The following is a 21327-nucleotide window of genomic DNA, read 5'->3' as shown; positions in this document are numbered from 1 at the left end:
AGTTTGATTTTAATGAAGTCCAGTTTATCTGGGGGATTTGGGGGGGGGTGTTACCTGTACATTTGGTATCATATTTAAGAAACAATTGCCATATCAGAGGTCATGATTTTCCCCTGTGATTTCTTCTAAGAGGTTTATATAAAGATTTTGCTCTCAAATTTAGGTCTTTATTCTATTCTAATTTTTTATATGGGATATGGTAAGGGTCTAACTTAATTCTTTTGCATGTGGATATCTAGTTTTCCCAGCACTGCTTGTTAGAGAGACTGTTGTTTCCCCCTTGAATGATCTTGACACCCTAGTCAAAAATCAGTTGAGCAGGGATGTGAAAGTTTACAAGGGTCTTCAAAAAGTTGGTGGAAAGATTTATATATTATCTTTTAATCCTTTTTTTCCACAAATTTTTTGAAGTGCTCTGGACTCTCAGTTCTGTTTGGTTGTTCTGTATACCTGTCCTTAGGTCATTACCACACTGTTTTTTGATTACTGTAGCTTCACAGTAAGTTTGAAATCAGTCTAAGTCTCCAACTCTGTGCTGCTTTTGCAAGATTGTTGTGGCAATTCTGGGTTCCTTGAAATTCCATGATTTTTAATATAGGTTTCTTCTTTTTGGCAAAAAATATCATTGGAATTTTGATAGGAGTTGCATTGGATCTGTATGTGGCTATGGGTATTGTCATCTTAACAATGTTATATTTTCCAGTTCAGGAACACAAGATGTTTTTCCATTTATTTAGGTCTTCTTTAATTTCTTTCAGCAATGTTTTGTAGTTTTCAGTGTTGCAGTTCTTTGGTTAAATTGATTCCTAAACATTTTATTCTTTTGATGCTACTGTAAATGGACTTTTTAAATTCTCTTTTTGTATTATTTGTTGCTAACATATAGAAATACACCTGGTTTTTTTAATGTTGATTTTGTGTCCTGCGACTTTGCTGAATTTGTGTATTAGCTTTAACAATTGTGTGTGTGTGTGTGGATTCTTTAGGGTTTTCTACATATATGATTATGTCATCTGTGAATAGAGACAGTTTTACTTATTCCTATCTAATTTTGATGCCTGTATTTCTTATTCTTACCTAATTGTTCTGGCTAGAACTTTCAGTACTATCTTGAATAGAAGTGGAGAAAATGAGCAATCTTGTTTTATTTTAGATCTTAGGGTAAAAGGTTTCAGTGTTTCACCATTGATTATGATGATGGCTGTGAGTCTTCACATATAGCCTTTACAATGTTGAGGAAATTCCCTTCCATACTAATTTATGGAGTGTTTTTATCATTGAAAGTGTTTGGGGTTTTGTCAGATGCTTTTTCTACTTCAATTGAGATTGATTGTGTGACTTTTTTTCCTCTTCATTCTGTTGATGTGGTGTATTACACTTATTTTTTATGTGTTGAACTATCTTTGCATTCCAGGGATAAATCCCACTTGGTCACGGTATGTAGTATTTTTAATATGCTGCTGAATTCAGTTTGCTAGTATTTTGTTGTGGATTTTCGCACCTGTATTCATAGGGAATATTGGTCTATAGTTTTCTTTGTGGTGTCCTTGTCTGGCTTTTTTACCATATCAGGATAATTAATGATGCCCTTATAGAATGAATTAGGAAGTGTTCTTCCTCTTAAATTTTTTGGAAGTGTTTGAGAAGAATTAGTTATAATTCTTCTTTAAGCTTTTGGCAGAATTTACCAGTAAAGCTATCTGGTCCTGTGTTTGTGTTTGTTTCTTTTTTTGTTTTTGTTGGGAATTTTTTTTTTCTCCCAAGTGATCTAACCAGCCATCCCTATATAGGGATCCGAACCCATGGCCTTGGTGTTATCAGCACCACACTCTCCCTAGTGAGCCATGGGCTGACCCTGTTGGGAGATATTTGATTACTGATCTTGTCATAGGTCTGTTTAGACTTTTTTCTTAAGTCAGTGTTTTTGTAGTTTATATTTCTAGGAATTTGTCTATTTCATCTAGGTTATCTAATATGTTGGTGTACAGTTGTTCATAGTATTCTTTTATAATTATTTTTATTTCTCTAAAGTCAGTAGAATGCCCCCTTTTTTACTTCTATTTTAGTGATTTGAGTCTTGGTGGTTGTGGTGGTTTGTTTTTTCAAGCCAGTCTAAGGTAAAGGTTTGCCAATTTTGTTGATCTTTTCGAAGAATGAACTTTTGATTTTAATTTTGTTGATTTTCTCTGTTGTTTTCCTATTCTCTATTTATCTCCACTCTAATCTCTATTATTTCCTATCTTATACTAGCTTTGGATTTAGTTTTCTGTTTTCTTAAGGTGTAGAGTAAGCTATTGATTTTTCTTCTCTTTTAATGTAAGCATTCACAGCTATAAATTTCCCTCTGAGCACTACTTTTGCTGCATTCTGTTAAGTTTTGGAATGTTGTGTTTTCTCTTTCATTCACTCAAGGTATTTTCCAGTTGCCCTCTTGATTTCTTCTTTAGCTGATTGGTTGCTTTAGAGTCCACACAGTTATGATTTTCCAGTTTTCCATCTGTTATTGATTTCTAGTTTCCTATCACTGTGATAGAAAAGGTATTTTGTGTGATTTCCATCATTTTAAATTTATTAAGACTTATTTAATGGCCTGATGTATGATCTATCCTAGAGAATGCTGCATGTGCACTTGTGAAAATGTGTATTCTGCTATTTGTGGTTGCAAGTTCTGTATATGTGTTAGGTCTAATTGTTTTAAACTGTTGTTCAAGTCCTCTATTTCCTTATTGATCTTCTGTCTAGTTTTTCTACCCATTTATGAAAGTGTGCATTGAAGCCTCTAACTCTTATGGTAGAACTATCTGTTTCTCCTTTCAATCCTATCAATTTTTGCTTCATATATTTTGGGACTCTGTTACATGCATATATGTTTATAGTTTGATAAGTCTTCCTGATGACTTGAACCTTTTATCAATATATAATGTCCTTTTTTGTCTCTGGTAACATTTCTTGTCTGATAATAATGTAGCCATCCTAGCTCTCTTTCAGTTACTATTTTCTTAGTGGTTACTTGGGTATTACAATTACCAACTTAAACTTATAACTACCTTGTTTGAATAATACCAACTTAGTTTTAATAGTATGCAAGCATTCTGCTCCTATATATCTCTGTCCCTCTCCCTTTATACTGTTATTGTCACAGGTTACATCTTTATAACCTGTGTGTTTATTAACAGATCTGTAATTATTGTTTTGTGAATCCGCCTTTTAAATTATAGAGGAAAAAAAGAGAAGTTACAAACGCCAGAGTACAGTAACACTAATCTTTATGTTTACCTGTGTAAGTACCTTTTACCAGTGTTCTTTATTTCTTCATATGGTTCCTGTTACCGTTTAGAGTCCTTTCATTCAACCCAAAGGACACCCTTCAGCATTTCTTGTAGGTCAGGTCTAGTGGTAATGAACTCCTTTAGCTTTTGTTTATCTGGTGTTGTTTTAATTTCTCATTGTCTTTTAAGGAAAGTTTCGCCAGAAACCAAATTCTTGGTTGACAGTTTTTCTTTTCTTTCAGCACTTTAAATGTGTCATCCCACTGCCTTCTAACCTCCATGGTTTCTGATATTAGCTGTTAATCTTATTGAGTTTCCCTTGTATGTGATGAGTTGCTTCTCTTGGCTGCTTTGAAGATTGTCTTTGTCTTTTGACAATTTGACCATAATGTGCCTCATTATGGATCTGTTTGAGTTTACCTTTAAAAGTTTACTATGATTGGGGAGGTTTCCAGTAATTTCTTTAAGTTTTTTTTTTTTTTTATTCTTTATGTCTTTCATCTCCCTCTGAGACTCCAATGATGTGTATGTTAATATGCTTGTTGGTGCCCCACAGATCTCTCAGGTTCTGTTCATTTTTCTACATTCTTTTTTCCTTCTCAGCCTGGATAAATTCAACTGCATTATCTTGAAGTTCACTGATTCTGTCTTCTGCCTGCTCATATCTGCAATTGAACCCCTCTAGTGAATTTTTATTTTAGCTATTGTACTTCTCTGCTCCAGAATTTCTATTTGTTTCTTTTTTATAATTTCTGTCTCTTTCTTGACATTTCCTCTTTGTTTGCACAGTGTTCCTCTGATATCCCTTAGTTCTTTGTCTGTGGTTTCCGTTAGCTCTTTGATCATATTTAATGCAGTTGATTTAATGTCTTTGACTAGTAATCCTAGTGTCTGGACTTCCTCAGGGATAGTATGTTTCTTTGAAATTTTTTTCCTGTGAGTAGGCCATCTTTTCTTGTTTCTTTGTATGTTTTACAATTTTTTGTTGAGAACTAGACATTTGAGTATTATTATATGGTACATGTGGAAATTGGATTCTTCCCCTCCTCAGGTACTGCTTTTGAGGCTACAGTCATTCTTTTGTCTAGTAACTTTTCCAAACCATTTACGCAGTCTGTATTCTTTGTTGTGTGTGGTCACTGAAATTTCTGTTGTCTCTTTGATCAGCCTGTGTGTGTAAACGTCTGGATTCAAAACAAAGGGATGTATTTCTCTACAAGTAATCTTCCAGTAGATCCCACCAACAGCCAGAGGGGGCCAGACAAAGGCAAGCATCTACACTGGTTCCTCCAGGAACCTCCAGACCGGACAAATTGCACAGACCCCAATTCTTGGAGGACTAGGTCCTTCCTGTCCACCACTAGTTCCAACCCACTGCTCTAGGAGTACAGGCTGCCATCTCTGCAGCTGTGGAAGTGCTGAGGAATGTGGATGGGGAAGTGGTTTCAATGCCCTCCTCTCAGACCAAAGCTCATCACCCTCTCCCTTCATCAGGCACTCCCCTGGTTGCTATAAGTGTCTTATCAGCTTCCAGCATTCCAGAATAGTTGGTTCTGATTGTTTTTTCCAGCTTAATGGTTGTTTTAGTGGAGGGACTGATCTCTGGAACTCCTACTTCAACATTTTCCCTCTTAAAGTCTATATTTAGAGAAACTATAAATAGAATGGACTCCTCTTCCTATCAGGTTTTAAGATAGCACAGTCTTTAACTTCTGCAGCAATACGCTAATAATTTTGGACATGAACAAAGTAGTGAGAATGACCTGTGACATGACAGACATTCTGCACTGGTGGGAACAGAGCCACTCCATTTTTCAGTCAGATGATTGTGGACCCACCTATGTCAGATAATGGGCCAGACTCCCTGTTAAGAAAAAACTTTCTAAGAGCTATAAGTGACCCACCAGCATCACTCAACTATAAGTTACCATGGTAGCTTCTACTTAGATTCTCTATATCTGCTTTGTAATTCACCTACTTTTATTCTTTGTTCATTTTTAACTTGTGTTATTATCTTGGTGTAGCCCTTTCAAAATGTACAGAAGAACCTTTAGGCTGCTGGGTAACAGGCTCCTGAGATATTCTCTGTATTTCCAAGGTGATGGAGAATAAGGTATTAATGTACTGTATTAATGACTTACAATATCCAACTACTTTGAAGAGCTGAGGTTATACATGGGTAAATTTTGTTCATTAGCTTTGTGAGTTTTTCTCTTTTTTTTTTAATAGAACAATAAAATATTCTGTCTCAAAGATTTAGGGTCATTGAGTTAATTGGTTCTTTTTTAAACATTCAGAATAAAAACCTTTGCCCAACTTCTGTATCAGTGTGCGTAGTTGAAGAGTAAAATATTAACATCCTACTAGGAGATCAATGAGATGTAATACAGGCTCATTTCAATAGCTAATGAATGAAAGCAATGAATATATTTCTGCTATTAAGGCTCCTAGGCATATATCTAATACTCAATAAATAGTTGATTAATTGAATCCAAAAATAATTAAAACACAGTTTCTTTACTTTGTTTTTATTTCACTGATATTTTTTATTATTAAACAATCATGAAATATCATCGCAATCTTTTGAATCTAATCAAAACAATTAGGTTTAATTTTCAAAGGGTAGATTTAGTGTATTTTCTCTCTCTCTTTCAGTTTTGCTATGGGAGTTTGATGTGGAATCAATGTTAATTCATTCCAGTTCTAGCCATGAAGGGCAGCCTTGTGTTTTAACACAGGAAGTGTCAAAAAGCAGGAATGTGCCTTCAGATATCTAACTCATTTTTCTGGTTCTTACATGGAAATGTCTAAATTATTAGGACAAAGCTTTTCTTTCCTGGAAGAATTTCAGGAGATAAAAACTCTTCAGTTTCCACGCTGCTGGTATCTATTGAGTAAATAAGTGATCAATTAAACTTCCTTCATTATTTCTTCCTGTATTAAATCATGTTAATAATTTCATGTTCTTTCTTTGTCCATTTGGGATCGCAGCCCAAGTTCTCTTGAATTTTTCCATAGATATGAAGAATTGATTTATTTCCCCATCGAAATAAACATTTCTATAGTTGAAATTACTTAATCTTGCCTTCTTTTCTTTTTCATTTTTAAAAGTTTACTATGACTGTAACCAATAGACAGTAAAATTTATAAAATGTTAAACAGTGACTTGTTTAACCAATTTCTGTGCATTTCTAAGGTGACCACAATTTATCTAATTGATGCTGAAAAGCATCCCTTCCTGGAAGTTGTAACATTGGTAAGCCATACCTGTTTGTAGGGGTTTTGTTGCCTGCCTGTGTTATCAGACCTTTTTCTGTGATTTATTTTGTTTCTTACTGAGTCTTGTTATTGAAATGGAAATAAGACGACAAGCAAACAGAAAGGACATTGTTGGGGGGGAGGGAGGAGAGGGAGGAGGGAGGGAGGTTTTGGTAAGGGGCAACAATAATCAACCACAATGTATATCGACAAAATAAAATTTAAAAAAAAAAAAAAGAAATAAATGGAAATAAGTCACTGGGATTCAGTTTAATCTAGTGATTTATCAGACAAAGGACATGGAAAAACAGGGACACACACAGGAGGTGAGGTGTGAAAGCAAGTCAGACATCCTTCCTGTGCCATAGAAGAAGGGGTGTATTCCAGCAGTGGCAGATGCAGCATCAGAAGCAGAATGGGGGAGGCAGGGTCGGGTGCACCCATCACATGGGTTCCCTAGCACTCTGAAAATGCCCTGGGCCATGGGGTCAAACTGTCTGAATTACAGTCCTACTTCCTATCAGTGTGACCTTGTGCTGTGACCCGTTTTGAAACTTGTTTCTCCTAGGACAGTAATTCCAGTCTTGTTAGGTTTTGAATGAATTGGCGCAAGTAGAGCGTCTTGCATGCAGTGCCAGATGCATATTTAAATGCTTTTAAAAGCTTGTCTTCCTCCTCTAGCTTTATGCATTATAGTCACTCACTCAGCTATCAAGTTGTTGCTTCTTTTTTTTGTTTTGTGATGGAGTTAGTCAGAATCACAAGCTAAGTAGTATTTGGGTTCATTTCCTGCTCTTGATTTATTTTCTCTTTTAAAGGAAAAGTGTACTGGTTTTCGGTGCTCTAAGACTTTGCTCTGGTATTGAATTTATCCTTTTAGAAAAAAGGCTGTAGTAAGTTGGAAGATCAAAGAGTTGGTTATCAACCAATTCGGGTACCACATTGACTAGTCTACTCCATTTGCCTATGGAGAGAATAGGTCTCCCATATATTTTCTCTCTAAAATAGAGTCGGAGTAGAATTTAAGTAAACATCTGAGCTTATTGAATTTTTATCTTTGGTTAATCTTGTAAGATTTTATGATCCCCCCCCCATTTTTATTAAAGAGCTGAGCAACCCATAATTAACCTGCCCCTCTAGCCAGTGGCCAAGGCAGTTGGCATGTATGTTTTATGTGACCTCCTTTTTTTCCTCAGTACTTAGAGTAAGCATATCCATGTCTTGTACTAAATGATGTGCATCTTTCAAAGAGAGGGAGAGGGGTCAGAAAACAGAGGGGCTCTTTCCCGCTTTGAGGGGCTTAGAGCTTTTGGACATTTGGTCCAGTGAAAGGATCAGAGAGAAGCTGCAGCCCTTGGTCTCCTCCAGGTTGGAGGTCACTGGAAGGCCACCAGCGTGGGCAGCCAGCTCGGGGCAGTAAGCGGGGATCGTGGCTGGGATGGGGCCTTCCTCCAAGTGCTGCAGGAGTCTGCCCCTCTCATCCCATCCAAGAGCAAGCAGTGTCCTCTGCGTTCAGTTTAACCCCTTTCCCTGGGTCTGCCTGTGACCCTAAAGTGCACTGCTGAAGCCACCTTAATAAACTTATTCATAATATGTACAGAGGTGGGGGTCGGGGAGGTAACCACACAGGCCTGTCACTGAAGCTCAGTCTCAGAATGTCACTCTCGGCACTTTTCAAGGTACTCCTTCTTCACCTCATCTCATTTCTTCCTTGTAGCTGGTAGAGCCATGACGGTAAGAATATTTGGCCTGCCTACAGAGCAGGAGGAAGGCCCTCATGGTGGAGGTGAATTCTGGTTGTGGATCAGGTACTGTGGAGGATAAAACAAGGCAGGCACTTGGACTGCTGCACAGCCCAGGGATGTGGCAGGCTCCCATGTGGGCAACGGGTGCGAGCTTGTTCCCTCAGCAGGCCACATGCACCCTCCCCAGGGGCAGCAGCCGCAGTCAGGCAGGCCCGGGAGAGCCAAGACAGCCCGTGCGTCAGTCCAGGCAGTCGGCTGACGTCAGCTCAGAAGAGTAATTGCTTTTTCTTGGCTGGCTCACAAAAGGAAAGTTACTGTGATGGAGGACTGTCTAGGAGCCCTACTAAGCATGAAGAGGAGACCAGAGCAGAGCGCAGCCCTCAGCCAGGCGATGCTGGGTTACTTTTTAAGCTGGCTAGGTGCAGGCGTAATGTAGATTACGCCCTTGCCAGCCTGTTTGTAGATTATAGAAACAGGGAGATCTTTCTTTCAAGAAACAGAAGGCGCAAAGAAAACACAGATGGGCAATACTTCTGTTTAGTTTAGGTGAGAAGAGATTGGAATCCAGACTGGCTAGAGGTCGGCTTCCTCCCCAGAATATTTAAGTTTCTCAGGGGACTGAGGTGGCTTTCCATCTCAGGGCTGCTGCATTTTGCTGAAAACCAGGACAGGCACATGACAGACAATATGCACCTTTCCTTCAAAAGGGCCCCGAGTGAGGCCTCAGCACCTCTCCCCAAGTTGATAATAGTGTCTAGAGCCTATCCCCTATAAAAAGACAAAAGTCTAGGGTTCAAGGAGTCTGTAGGCTCCGATGGAATCATTACTGAGAACTGCTTAGACATACCTGAGAGAGCAGTTCTCCTAATTGGCACACTTAAGAAGTCAGAGCACTCTTGGTCATTGCACTTTCTGGCTGTCCGAGGGCTGTCTAGTCCTGTGCTGAATGGAAGGAAATGCTCCTGTCTCACATCTGCACCTGCTTGTGGTGGGCAGGTGTAGGTTGATGGCATGTGTTTGTATGTAAAGTCTTTGACCAGCTGCACATCTTCAATCTGAGAATTAAACCATCTTTGTTTGACAGAGCATGAATAAAGGAACAAAATTGAACATGTCTCCAGGGACTGAGCTGAGCAGAACCACAAGGAGACATTAGATGTGTTCTGTAGTTTCACCTGAGTAAAAAGCTGGAAATGTTAGAAGTCTGGTGGATGGATCACTCATTCTCAAAGCTGGGTGACTGGGCATAGAGAGGTTCAATACACTGTCATCCCTACTTTTTATGTTTGAGATTCTCCAGAGTAAATTTTTTAATCCCATGGAAAATGGCATCTGTTTTGTAGAATTAGAATAGAAATATTTAAAAAACACAAATATTTCTGAAAGATTTGGGGGTAGTTTTTATTAGGTAGAGATAATAGTGTAAATCAGAAAGCTGCCTCTAAATCTCTTAGCTAACAAGGTAGGAAATTTGTAACTAGGTTAAGAAGGCCTGTCCTTCATCTCTTTCACATTGAGTCATTCTCAGTACCTAGCACCTAACATAGAGACAATATTTTGTAATAAACCTTCCAGGAACACACTTATTTGTATGTACACAACGTAAAAATAGCTGAAGAAAGTGTAATAGTTCTGCGGACATTTATTGCATCTTGCTCATATGCCAGACTCAGTAATTTAAAGCCCTGATGATAGAAGGCATTCACTTTAAAGAGCTTACATTCTAGGAGGGGAGACAGACTTTGCAGTATAATAAAGCACAGTGTGATTCCCACAACAGTGGAACTGTAATTATGGTGCACAGCTACCATAGAGGCGGGGGCTACGCGTTCCGGCTTCTTTGTGGATAGAGGATGTGTCTGCAAAGGTCTCCTGGTGGTAGTGGTGTCAGAGATGGGGCTTCCAGGATGAAGGAGGAGATGAATGGGTGTGCTTACAGAGCAGGCTGCTTCCAGGGGGTGGTACTGGTGGCAGCAGCAAAGCCAGCACTGGAGATTGGTAAAATTGTGCTGTCTGGCTAATCCTCAGCTATAAAGAAGTGAGGTCAGTTGTGGCAGGAGAAAAAGCGGAAGAGCCTGAACATTGAAAGACTTGGTCTGTCAGGCTAAGGAATTCGAGCTTTGTCTTAGGACATGCAATTAGCAATTCTAATCAGGACATTAGTGTGGTCAGAATTATCATTCTGAATTCTGATTTTAAATAGTGACTTGACCTCATGTGTTTATCTCTTCCTGTCCTCAAGCTTGCATGTCAGTTCAGTTACAGTAACAGGAAACTCAATTCGAAATGGCTTACTTAGACCCAGCATGGGTGAACCTGGAAGACATTGTGCAAAGTGAAGTAAGCCAGTCACACAAGAGGTGCTGCGTCATTCCACTTGTGTGCATCCCTGAGGATTCAGATTCACAGAGACAGAAAGAGAATGGGGGCTGCCAGGAACTGTGGGGAGGGGTGAGGAGTCAGTGTTTGAGGACAGAGGTTCAGTTCTGCAAGGTGAAAAGAGCTCTGGAGACAGATGGTGGTGGTAGCACAACAGTGTTAGTGTACTTCGTGCCACTGAGCTGTATGTGCACTTAAAAGTAGTTAAGGTGGTAAATTGTATGTTATGTATATTTTACCACAGTAAAAAAAATACCCCCAAAATGGCTTTAACCAAATGGAAAACATATTATTTCATAAGAAACCTGTAGGTAGAGCAGCTCTGGCATTAGCGAACTCGCAGTTCAGCAGTATCAGAAAGGAGACAGGCTGTCTCCATCTTCCCACTCTGCTGTCTATCATGCACACATCCACTTCATCCCCGCAAGACAGCTGCCCCAAGCAGAAATTACTTTCCTAAACAACATCTAAGAGAGGAGAGCATCACTCCCTGTCCCTCTTTTTGAGAGCAAGAAAGGCTTCCAGAATCATGTATGTCTCAACATCTCCGCTTGAATGTGTAAGAGCCTTTTCAGGTGTAGTGTGACCAGAACCAGCCCCCACCTTCCCCTACACCACTTCTTTTCACAGTCTTCCCAGTCTCAGCAAGTGGAAGCTCCTCTTTCCTTTACTCAGGCTAAAAACCTTAGAGTCATCTTGGACCCTCCCTACGTCCATCAATGAATTCTTCTGGCTCTGTCTTAAAAATGTATCCAGACTCCAGCTACTTTCCACCACCATGACTCTGCTTTCAGCCACTGTTGTCCCTCGCCTAGGTTGTTGTAGTAGCTTTCTAACTGGCCTCCCTGTTTCTGCCCTTGACCGTTTATTCATTCACTGAGCAAGTATTTATTGAGTGCCTGATATGTGCCAAGTGTTCTCTGGGTCCTAGCAATTTTGTAGTGAGTAAAACACATAGAAGTCCCTGCCCTCCAGCTGCTTTTGTTCTGTTCTCAGAACAGCAGTCAGAGTGATGCCTTTCAAAGTAGTGAGACGTAAGCCAAATCATGTCACTCCTTTGGTCAGAATCTTGAGCTTCTTCCTATCTAACTTAAAATGAAGGCAAATTTTTCACAAGACCCTGCCTAACGTTGCCTCCTTGCTGCTCCTTGAATAAATCAAGCACACTCCCGTCTCAGGGCTTCTGCATTTTCTTCATGTCTCTCAATTTGGGGTTTGACAGAAAGAGAAGAATCAATGATGACTTGAAGGTTTTGGCCTGAAGAGAGACATTGGAGTTGCCGTTTACAGAGATGGAGAGCGCTGGTTGGGCAGCAGGTTGGGAGTGAGGACAACCTGTTCAATTTTGGACCTGCTGCATTTGAGATGCCTCTTTAGATGTTCAGGTGGGGACGTCTGAATGTGGGTCTCAAGGGGGAGAGTTGTGAGCTAGAGATGAAGATTTAGGAGTCATCAGTATGTAGGCAGATTTACGTTAAGTCACACAGGGAGCACGCGTGTGTGCAGAAGGTCTGAGGTCTGAGTCCTGGATATTGCAATGATTAGAGTTTGGGATACAAGGAGGAACCAGCAAAGGGATTGAGGAAGGGGAACCAGCAAAGGGATTGAAGAAGGGCAGCCAGCGAAGTGGAAGAGAGTCAAGAGACAGCACTTCCCCAAAGCCAAGCAAAGAAACATGTCAGAGGCAAAGTGACTGACCCTATCAGATGTGGCTGATAGCTCTCCATAGTCAATTTTAAATGTGTCACTCTTAAACACAGATAAACAGCCCTGGCTCTTTGAGGGCCACAAGGGGTGGGTGATGTGGAAGAGCTAGCATCAAAAAGTGAACTGAAGGGAAACGAGATAATACAGGGAGCAGAAAAGTCAAAATGGCTCTTCTCAAAGAAGTAAGAGAGTATATTGCATCGTAAAACTAGAGGAGAGTGCCATAAAAAAGAAACAGAGTACAAGAAAGAATTGCAGAGTAAAAATACAACCAACTTTTTAAAAAGTTAAGATAGAAAGTTTAGAAGGGAGTGTCAAGTAGGGGGTCCTGAAGTCTGGAGCTGGGAGAAGCCGAACCCAGCTGCAACCAGGCACGCTGCTGTCACTGCCTCAGGGCCCCACCGGGGTCCTGAAGTATGGAGGCAGGAGAAACTGAACCCAGCCACAACTAGGTAAAGAGCACACCAAAAACACCATTTCCACGCAGGTAGCCCACCATAGCCACTGCAGTTGCAACAGCTGCCGCAAAAGCAGCTAGTTGCTATAGCAATTGTCATAGCCACTGTGCAGATGGCCCGCCAGCCACTCGAGTGCATTGACACAAGGAGAGTCACCAGCAGAGACCAAGGAAAAGAAGAGAACATCTCTCTGCACAAAGCACATTCCAGAGAGATAGAAGAAGCATCTACTCTGCAATAATAGTGGGCGACCTGAATACACCTCTCACAGTACCTGAGAGATCGTCTAGACAACAAATCAACAGAGAAACAATCTGTCAGAAGGAGAGAAGAAATCTATGGTTATTAGAGGGGAGAAGGGGAGGGGATAGGGAGAGATTGGAGAAGGGGAGGGGATAGGGAGAGATTGGAGAAGGGGCTTAAAGAATAAGTATGATTTATAATAATGAGTATGTTAATAAAAAAATTTAAAAAATAAAATCTAGAAAGTAAAAGACAGAGTCAAAGATAGAAAATAGAAGTAAGGAAATGAGAGATTTAACTCAGAAATTCAAAGGTCTGCCTAACAAAAGTTTCAAAAAAAAAAAAAGGAGTAGAGGAGAGAGGGAAGAGATTTATGAGAGAATGGTATAAGACAGTTTCCCAGAACTGAAGGCTGTCGTGTCACAGCAGAAAGAGGGGTGCTACAACAGCTTTGTCATAGGGGCCCGGGAGCCAGACTTATGAAGAGGAAAGAGCGATGACAGGTCGAGTGGACAGAAGGGTCAGTGAGGTGAGAATTGCCGAGTTAGGTCTGGGAACTGGAGGTGTGTCAGGACCCTCGTGAGGAGGTTTGGGTACAGGACAGAAGCCGGAGGGGGGAGAATAGACTCAAGGTGGAGACGTAGAGGCACTGGGTGTTTGTGAACCACACAAGGAGGCAGTGGTGTGTCCACCTGAAGGAAGGGCGGCCGGGAAACTCTAGAAGGGACGTCACGTTGAGTGGGCTTCTGGGTGAAAGTTGGGGTGTGCTGGTGGGCCGCTAGCACGTTAAAGACATGCGCCTTCTCATTACGTACGTACAGTCTTTTCTTCTAATGACCACCTTCCATTATTCCATGGTCCACATACAAGTTCAGATGTGTTTGTCACACTGTTTAAAATACTCCTTGCCTCACATTTCCTTACTTACTTTTTCCAGTTTCTTTCCTTTCACTGCTACATATTCTCTTACCTCACGTAGCCTTTCTCCTCTGTTTCATTGTCCCTGTTTACTTCAGAAGTGGATTTGTCTTTTCACTATTTCCATTTTCATGGAGTCGATCCTTGTTCCTCTTGGTGAAAGCTTTGCCCACCATGGTTCCGTGTGTGTCGGGTGGGGCTTACTGTCCCTTCAGCATTTGTGTCATATATACATGGGCCAAGTGTCAGGCAGCAGGCAGCAGGACAGCCCAGCCCAGGGACCGCTGCAGGCCAGCATGCTGCCACTCGGGAAGCATCTCTGCCAAGAAGAGATCCCTTGGCCTTTCTGTTTCACTCACAATTGAGAAGAAACTTTATGGAGGGCAGGCCCCTTGGAACTTAATCCCAGGTCCGAGATGTTTGTCTGACACTCACTTCAAATCTTAATTCCAGTGGGAAGCAAAACATGTAGGGGACAGTTACACATCTTACCAAAGTGTGACATCTTCCAATTTGTTGAAACCCCGCATGGTCCCAGTGACAGAAACAGATCAGCAAAGAAGTAGCAACTTTCCCCAGTGATGGCCAAGGATGGAGCTCGGAGGATGTCACCACCTTCTAAAGTAGCGAACTGAAACTCAGCTATCCTCCCCCACAACACCAGGTCTTCTTAGTTCCTAAGAATAAAACTCAGAGCAGATAAGGCTGGCATTAGCCAAACATGAGTCCTCTTACCATTCTACACTATGACTTTCTGCAGAGGTTTTACCTACTCCAGCTTTCACCAAAAGTAAGTTCCATCTATAAAAGAAAAAGTCCTTGGTATTCTTAGAATGAGTCAAGCATAGAACTTCCTATTCTCATTACTTAAAAAAAAAAAAAAAAAAACTAAGTTCAGGGACCACACACTACAGTTTCTGGACAGTAGTATTCTAGAAATGGAAAGTATTGAGTTGAATGACTTCAGAGGTATCTGTACGATACTGTGATCATTCTGGCAATGGTTTCTTAATTGTCTGCCTCTCTTATTCTACTCCTGCCTTATTTTGTTGAATTCTTTGGACAAATTGAGTTCTCAAAACACATTTAAACATCTATTAAATGAATGCGCACCTCGTGAGTTTTTTTTTTTAATTGAGGTATAACATGCATGCAGCGAAGTACAGAATTTTCAGTATACAGCTTTCTTAATTTTTGCATGTGTGTATTCCCGTGTAACTACTATCCAGATCAATGTATACCATTGTCAGCACCCTAGAAGGCTCTCTCGTGCCCCTCTCAGTCTATGTCATCTCTCAGATGTAACCAGTATTCTGATTTCTGTCACTATAAAATTAGTTTTGCCTGTGCCTGACCTTTGTGTAAATGGAATCCTTTATATCTGGTTTCTTTCACACAAAATTAGGTCTGTGAGATTCTCCCATGTGGTTGCAGATAGCTACAGTTCCTGCTCCTTTTTATTGCTGTATCATATTCCCTTGTGTTAATGTGCCACGATTTATCCACTCTATGACTGATAAATATTTGGGTTATTTCCTGTTTTGGAGTATTATGAATAGCATGTCTTTTGTTGGACAAAAGCATTCCTTTCTCTTTTCACTCGGGAGTGTAGTTGCTGGGTCACAGGACATGGTCGTGGTCCAGAACTTCAGGAGGCTCTGCAGACAGTGAGTGGCTGTATGCTCTGACGGCTTTGCTGTGTCCCCTGCGCTCAGCGACTCTAAGCTGCTGCTTGACCCCTTTCTTGTTCTTTGTGTTTTCATCTTTCACTTGCTCTGCCACCGAGCCACAGTGTTGGACAGAAGGAATGGTTATCACACAGATGAAGTGAGAATAAGTAAGTGCCAGTGTGCAGGCTCCCTTCGGATCTGTCCCCTGGTGGTCTGTGCAGCTCGCCGCCTCCATCACGTCACCTTCAGCCCCATTTTCTCAACATTAGAAAATGTTGAAGGAGGTAGGACACGAAACATGGTGGGAGATCCTGTTCCTAAATAGCAGATGTTCAAGAGTCAGGCTAGACTTTAGAAAGCTAACAAGTGTTTGATTTCCTGCCAAACTTCTTGCCTTCCATTTAATATATTTAGTAAATGTGTGCTGGGCACAAGTCTGATTGCTGGGAATGCAGCGCTGAGCAGGGCAAATAACTTACATTGTGGAGGGAGGCAGACCATGCAGCAGCCCCCCCCCCCCCCCAGGGGAGAGCTGGGGAGAAGCCCCAGGGCTCTGCAGCCACAGAGGGCGTGGCCTTCACCAGGACTGGGAGGGCGGGGCACGTACCAGGAGAAGTCATGCCCGACCTGAGCCTGGAGAGTAGACAGAAGGGAGCCAAGCCCCAAGGCCAAGTGCGAGGAGTGTTCCGGGCAGAGGGAACCGCTAGAGCAACAACCAGACACTCAAGGAACTTAGAAACACAGAAAATGCTCTGAGACTGGAGTATAGTGTTTAACGGGAGGGGAGCAAGAAAGGAAGACGGAAACGTGATGAGGTCCCAGATCACGAGACGCTGAAGTAATGCCAGCGGCACCCCACGGCCAACACTCCTGAGGATCTGGACTAATCACACCTCACGGGCCATCCCATGTACTCCACATCCTTAAGACACAGGCACATGCCTCCCGATGGTGTCCACCCGAGTCCCCTGGTCACAAAGCTGTTCTCCTGTGCACCACCACGAAAGCCACGCTTCATCCTGTGAGGTCAGCCTCTTTCGTGTGGTCATGTTTTGTTCTAGAGACATCATTTAGGATAGTGTTTCTCAAACCTAAGTAGTATACAGATCTCTTAGAGAAAAACAGATTTCATGGACCTTTAAATATTGACTTAAATCAGTTAATGTTCCTTAAATATTGTAACATAATAAGAAATATGTATTTGGTCTCTGTCCCTGGTTCCTGACACAAAGCTCCTAAAACCTTCGGAATTTCCTGGGTGATAGGAGAAGCATTTGTTCTAATGAGGCAGCTCTTGGTGGGGGCCTGATGGGGGCTGGTGACTAGGATGACCAAACCACGACTGGAAGCTCAGAGCTTTCATCCCCACCCCCTGTCCAGTGGGGAGGGCAGAAGGGCCTGAGACTGAGTTAGTCATTGATCCGCCTACATGATGAAGCCTCCATAAAAATCCCTAAAAGACAGTCTTCAGAGAGCTTCTGGGTTGGCAAATACATCCACGTGCTGGGAAGGAGTGCACCCCAACTCAAAAAAAGCTCCTTTCCTCGGGACCTTTCCAGACCTCACCCCAGGTACCCATTCATCTGGCTTGTTCATTTATATCCTTATCATATCCTTTAATAAACAGCTAATCATGAGTGAGTATTTCCCTGAGTTCTGTGAGCCATTATATTATAGCAAAATATTGAACTTGAGGAGAGGGTTGTGGGAACCCCCAGTTACAAGCTGGACAGAAGTGTGGGTAATCTGGGGACCCCCTGTGGGGTCTGCCCTAACTCTGGGTAGTGTCAGAATTGAGTTAAATTGTCGAACATCCAGCTGGTGTACACAGAGAATTGGACAATTGCTTGGTGTGGAAAATCCACACTTTCTGTTTACAAAGTATATGTGTCCATGAGCCAGGGTTGTTCCAGTAAACCCACTTCTCTGACACCAGCTAATGAGGAAAAACCTGTTTTTCCTATTAACCCTTCGACACTCTGACCCCATCTGGGTTTAGTTCCGCATACCTTTGCTGCGGGGCTGGGTGGAGATCGCACTGTCTCCACCTCTCCTCTCTTTCGGACTCTGGGAAACCATAACACCGCTTGGCTTCATTTGAAGTACAGACATCTCACACATTAAAGATGCCTCTTCCCCAAACCACGTGGTGCCGGGAGGATTGTTAAGTGTGCAGGCTCCGAAACGCGGAGCGTGCACATTTGCTGTTGCCCATGAGTGTGTGTGTCAAATACCACACGCTTGTGTTAGAAATCAAGGCAAGAGACTGATTTCTCTCGACCACAGTAGTTTCTATATTTTAATGCGGCTTGAATTCAAAGTAATAAAAATGCTCCAGGCTTACTACACGGAGATGCTGTGTGGAAAAGGATTGGGTCTGTGAATGAGGGTAAGAGCAGGTGGGAGGCTGAGGGAACCCCTTCAAGGGTTCTAAAGTTGTGCTGATTAGACACTCTTTTGGTTTTTCTGCAGGGGTCGGCACCAGGAATTATTATAGAAAGATTGGCTACAGGTTGCAAGGTCCGTACATGGTAAAGATGCTGAAATAATGGCTACACACCAGTCCACCTTTATGAAGTATCCTTTCTGGCAAAAGAGAGAGAATCAGAGTTTCTTGAATACTCAGCAGAGACGCTAAGCAAAGCAAATGGACCAAACTGTCACCCGGCTGGAGCTTCCCCTCATCCTGCAGCTGCAGAGACTAGAAACTGCTTTCGAGGCCAGGCTGGACGTCTGCTGACACACCCCAGAGCTGTCCCTCCTGTGTGCAACAAGAAGTCACTACAGTTTCTGAGGCTTAAATTGCTTATCCAATTTCTGAATTCTGCACAAGGCCTGCAGGTGACCTATTTTGACCCAGACACAGTGACAAAAGCAAATTAACTCATTTGGACACCACAACTCATGAAATAAAACTAATGATTGTCATTTGAGGAGCACACTTAGGAGTAAGTTATTTATATACTGTAGGGACAGGTTGGAACATATAAAAACCATCAGATTTTGATCTCTGGCCTTTAGCTATACGTGCATTCATGCACGTCAGGAAAATGAGCTTTTGTTTTAATGGAAATCGTTCTGGTTACTGTGCTCATGTTTTGAAATAACTGTGATGGAGAGAGAGGAACTGAGCTTGTGGGTTTGTGTTTAAGCTTGACGGTGGCTGTCCCCCAGCCTCTCCCATTCAGGAGCCTCCCATCTAAGACAGGCCATGACAAAGAGCCTTTGTTTCACATTCTTTGCTGTTTGTACTTCACACACTCTTGGCGACTGCGGAACAGCATGGACAGCCACGCCTGTGGTGCCCAGAAGGTGCTGGCTTTCCCATTTGTCTGTCCTGCAGAGTCCAACGTGCACATGTCTGGGGCTGTGTGGCCCTAAGTCAAGATTCGCTTTCACAGATGCCGTTCCCTGCATGTTAATTCTTTAAGCTGGATTTTGGTTTGTATTAAATGGAGAAAGGTAAGAGTTCAACTCCTGTGTGAAAGCAAAAAATGGAGAAAAGGGTTGTCTTCTTCAGAGGTCCATCTTGTAGAAACGCCTCTTTGAAATGGTCAGGTAATCTACTGAGGAGACTCATCCTAGAGCGGGTCAGTTCCTAAATTACCACCATTAACCTCAGATTAAGGCTTAATCCCGGGCCCCTTAGCTCCTGTGGCATTTTACAAAGATTTGTTTAATGGAATTGATTCCTCTAAAAGGGTCTGAAAATAAAAAATCTTTAACATACAAAGAAAAGTCGTGTGTGTATGTGCGTGTGTGCGTTTCACTCCCTGTGAATGCAATGACATTTGCCATGAATTTGCAGGGTTCTATTTCCCACCTGTGACAGTTTATGTCCTCTTGGGTACAGTTTGCCATTTCATTAAACTGCTACAAGGCACGTGGCAGCGGCTTTCTCGTGGGCTCGCTGCAGAACTACTGCGACTTTCCATGAGTGGTGTTTAGGGAGGTTAGCTACTTCTCAGTTATGGATGCTTTTCCCCTCTATAAAAATAAACTATTAAACTAATAAAGCGTACCCCTTACTGGCTGTTACACACACACTACTGGAGGTAGAAGGGAGCCCATGCTGGGCTGGCAGGTGGGGCCCAGGCAGGCAGGGGAGCCTCTGGACCTCGATTTTCTCCTCTGTCCTATTCACCCAAGTGGATCAAAACATGTGATGTACATGTAAAGTTTATCTTAAAAAATAACAATAGCAAGATTTTAAAATGAAATTGCCAAGGAATTTGCACCTTTCTGACAGATGCCAGTTATTGTTTGATCCTGATTGTCATCTCGGGGTTCAGGAGAATACCTCTTTCTAGCTCGTCCTTGGCCTTCCCTGGCATAAGTCTCTGGTGGACTATGCAAAGCTGCAGAAGTGATGAAGCTTCACCAGGTGTCAGCGCTCTTGCCGCCTTCCTCCCACCAGAAACTTCAGCTTCTCCTGTGACCACCAAAGGCTGTTCCTGGCGGTGTGCTACATGGCACTTCTGCCGCCTGGTGGGTGTGCTCTCTAGTCCATGGGCTGCCTCATAAGAAAGATCAAGCTTGGCATGAGTTTGCCAGCCTCCATGAAACCCTCAAAGCTGCGGCTTGTTTCTGCTCAGTATTGAACAACTCCCTTGCACCCACCTCAAGCCCAGTCAGAGAATTCTGCTTTTAGTTCAATTTTTGGCTAAATCACCTGAAGAGTTTTTTTAAAAAAAAAGATCAAGCCATATATCGGGAGCCAACTGAGTACATTTGAGTAGAAAGTCAGATTTTTAAAATTCATTATCACCAAGTGAAAGGGCCTGGGGAAGCTCATTTTCAAATTTGCAAAGGGCAGCTTACAAACCAAGGCCCGTTCTGTGAAAACATCTTTCAAACTGCTAAGATGTTTGTTTTGTTTGAAGATTATTGAAATAATTATTTCATTATTCAATAATTATATGAAATAATAATTATTCTAGTTGAAAACCCAGAATTTTGTTCTTAAAGAGCTCACAGACCCCTGAGTTTACAAAAGAATTCAAGATCTGGGTTCTGAAAACCTGGATTCCTCATTAACTGTGAAGCTTTGAGCAAGTCCCCTCCCCTCCCTCATTTGTAACGTGAAACCATCACCCATAATTACAGCAAGTGTGAGAATCAAATATATTTGACTTTGCAAAAACCATGACATATAAACAGTTGCTACTACTCTAAAGAAGGGGCTTCTCTACAGACGTGTGACCATAGACAAGTAAAGTCTCTGCAACACCTCCCTCATACGGGTTGTGCAGAGTAAGTGAGCTCATTTATGCAGGGCTCTTAGAGCAGGGACTGAGTAACATAAAACATGCTATAAATGTACTAGCTATTATTACTAATATCTAACAAGGGCAATATTTGGCCCATTCAACGAGGGAGTTTCTTATCTGCTGATGATAGAATCTCTGATTTTTTGCTAGTCTCTCAATTTTCCTAGAAGCCAATGTCTGAATATATCTCTGATGCTCTTCAGAACCCCTATCTCTTCTAGCCTCTGGTTGGTCTGTTTCATTCAATGCAAATTGTCAAGTCCATGCTGTAAGAGACAAGATACTAGCTGGGATTGCAACAGCAAAAAGCATTTTAAAATCTCATGTAATTCACTTGAAAGTTGTTCAGTATCAGTGTGCACTGCTAACCTCCTTGTGTGAGCTGGTGGCTGTGTCCACTTGGAGAGTCC

General features: G+C 42.0%; 1 protein-coding gene across 1 annotated transcript in view; it reads left to right on the top strand.

Moving 5' to 3' along the window:
* The window catches only part of ELP3 (elongator acetyltransferase complex subunit 3), a 100885-nt gene extending 81513 nt beyond the window's left edge, over positions 1–19372 (top strand). Inside the window, exon 15 of the mRNA XM_063086152.1 lies at positions 18120–19372. Coding sequence (XP_062942222.1) covers positions 18120–18196 — 77 coding nt within the window. The 3' untranslated portion in view covers positions 18197–19372. The remainder of the gene's footprint in view (positions 1–18119) is intronic.
* Positions 19373–21327: the final 1955 nt, after the last annotated feature.

Source organism: Cynocephalus volans, chromosome 2 (assembly GCF_027409185.1).
Source record: "Cynocephalus volans isolate mCynVol1 chromosome 2, mCynVol1.pri, whole genome shotgun sequence".
NCBI classification, from domain to species: domain Eukaryota; kingdom Metazoa; phylum Chordata; class Mammalia; order Dermoptera; family Cynocephalidae; genus Cynocephalus; species Cynocephalus volans.
The sequence above is the reverse complement of the archived record's forward strand: the minus strand, read 5'-3'. Positions and strand labels throughout refer to the sequence as shown.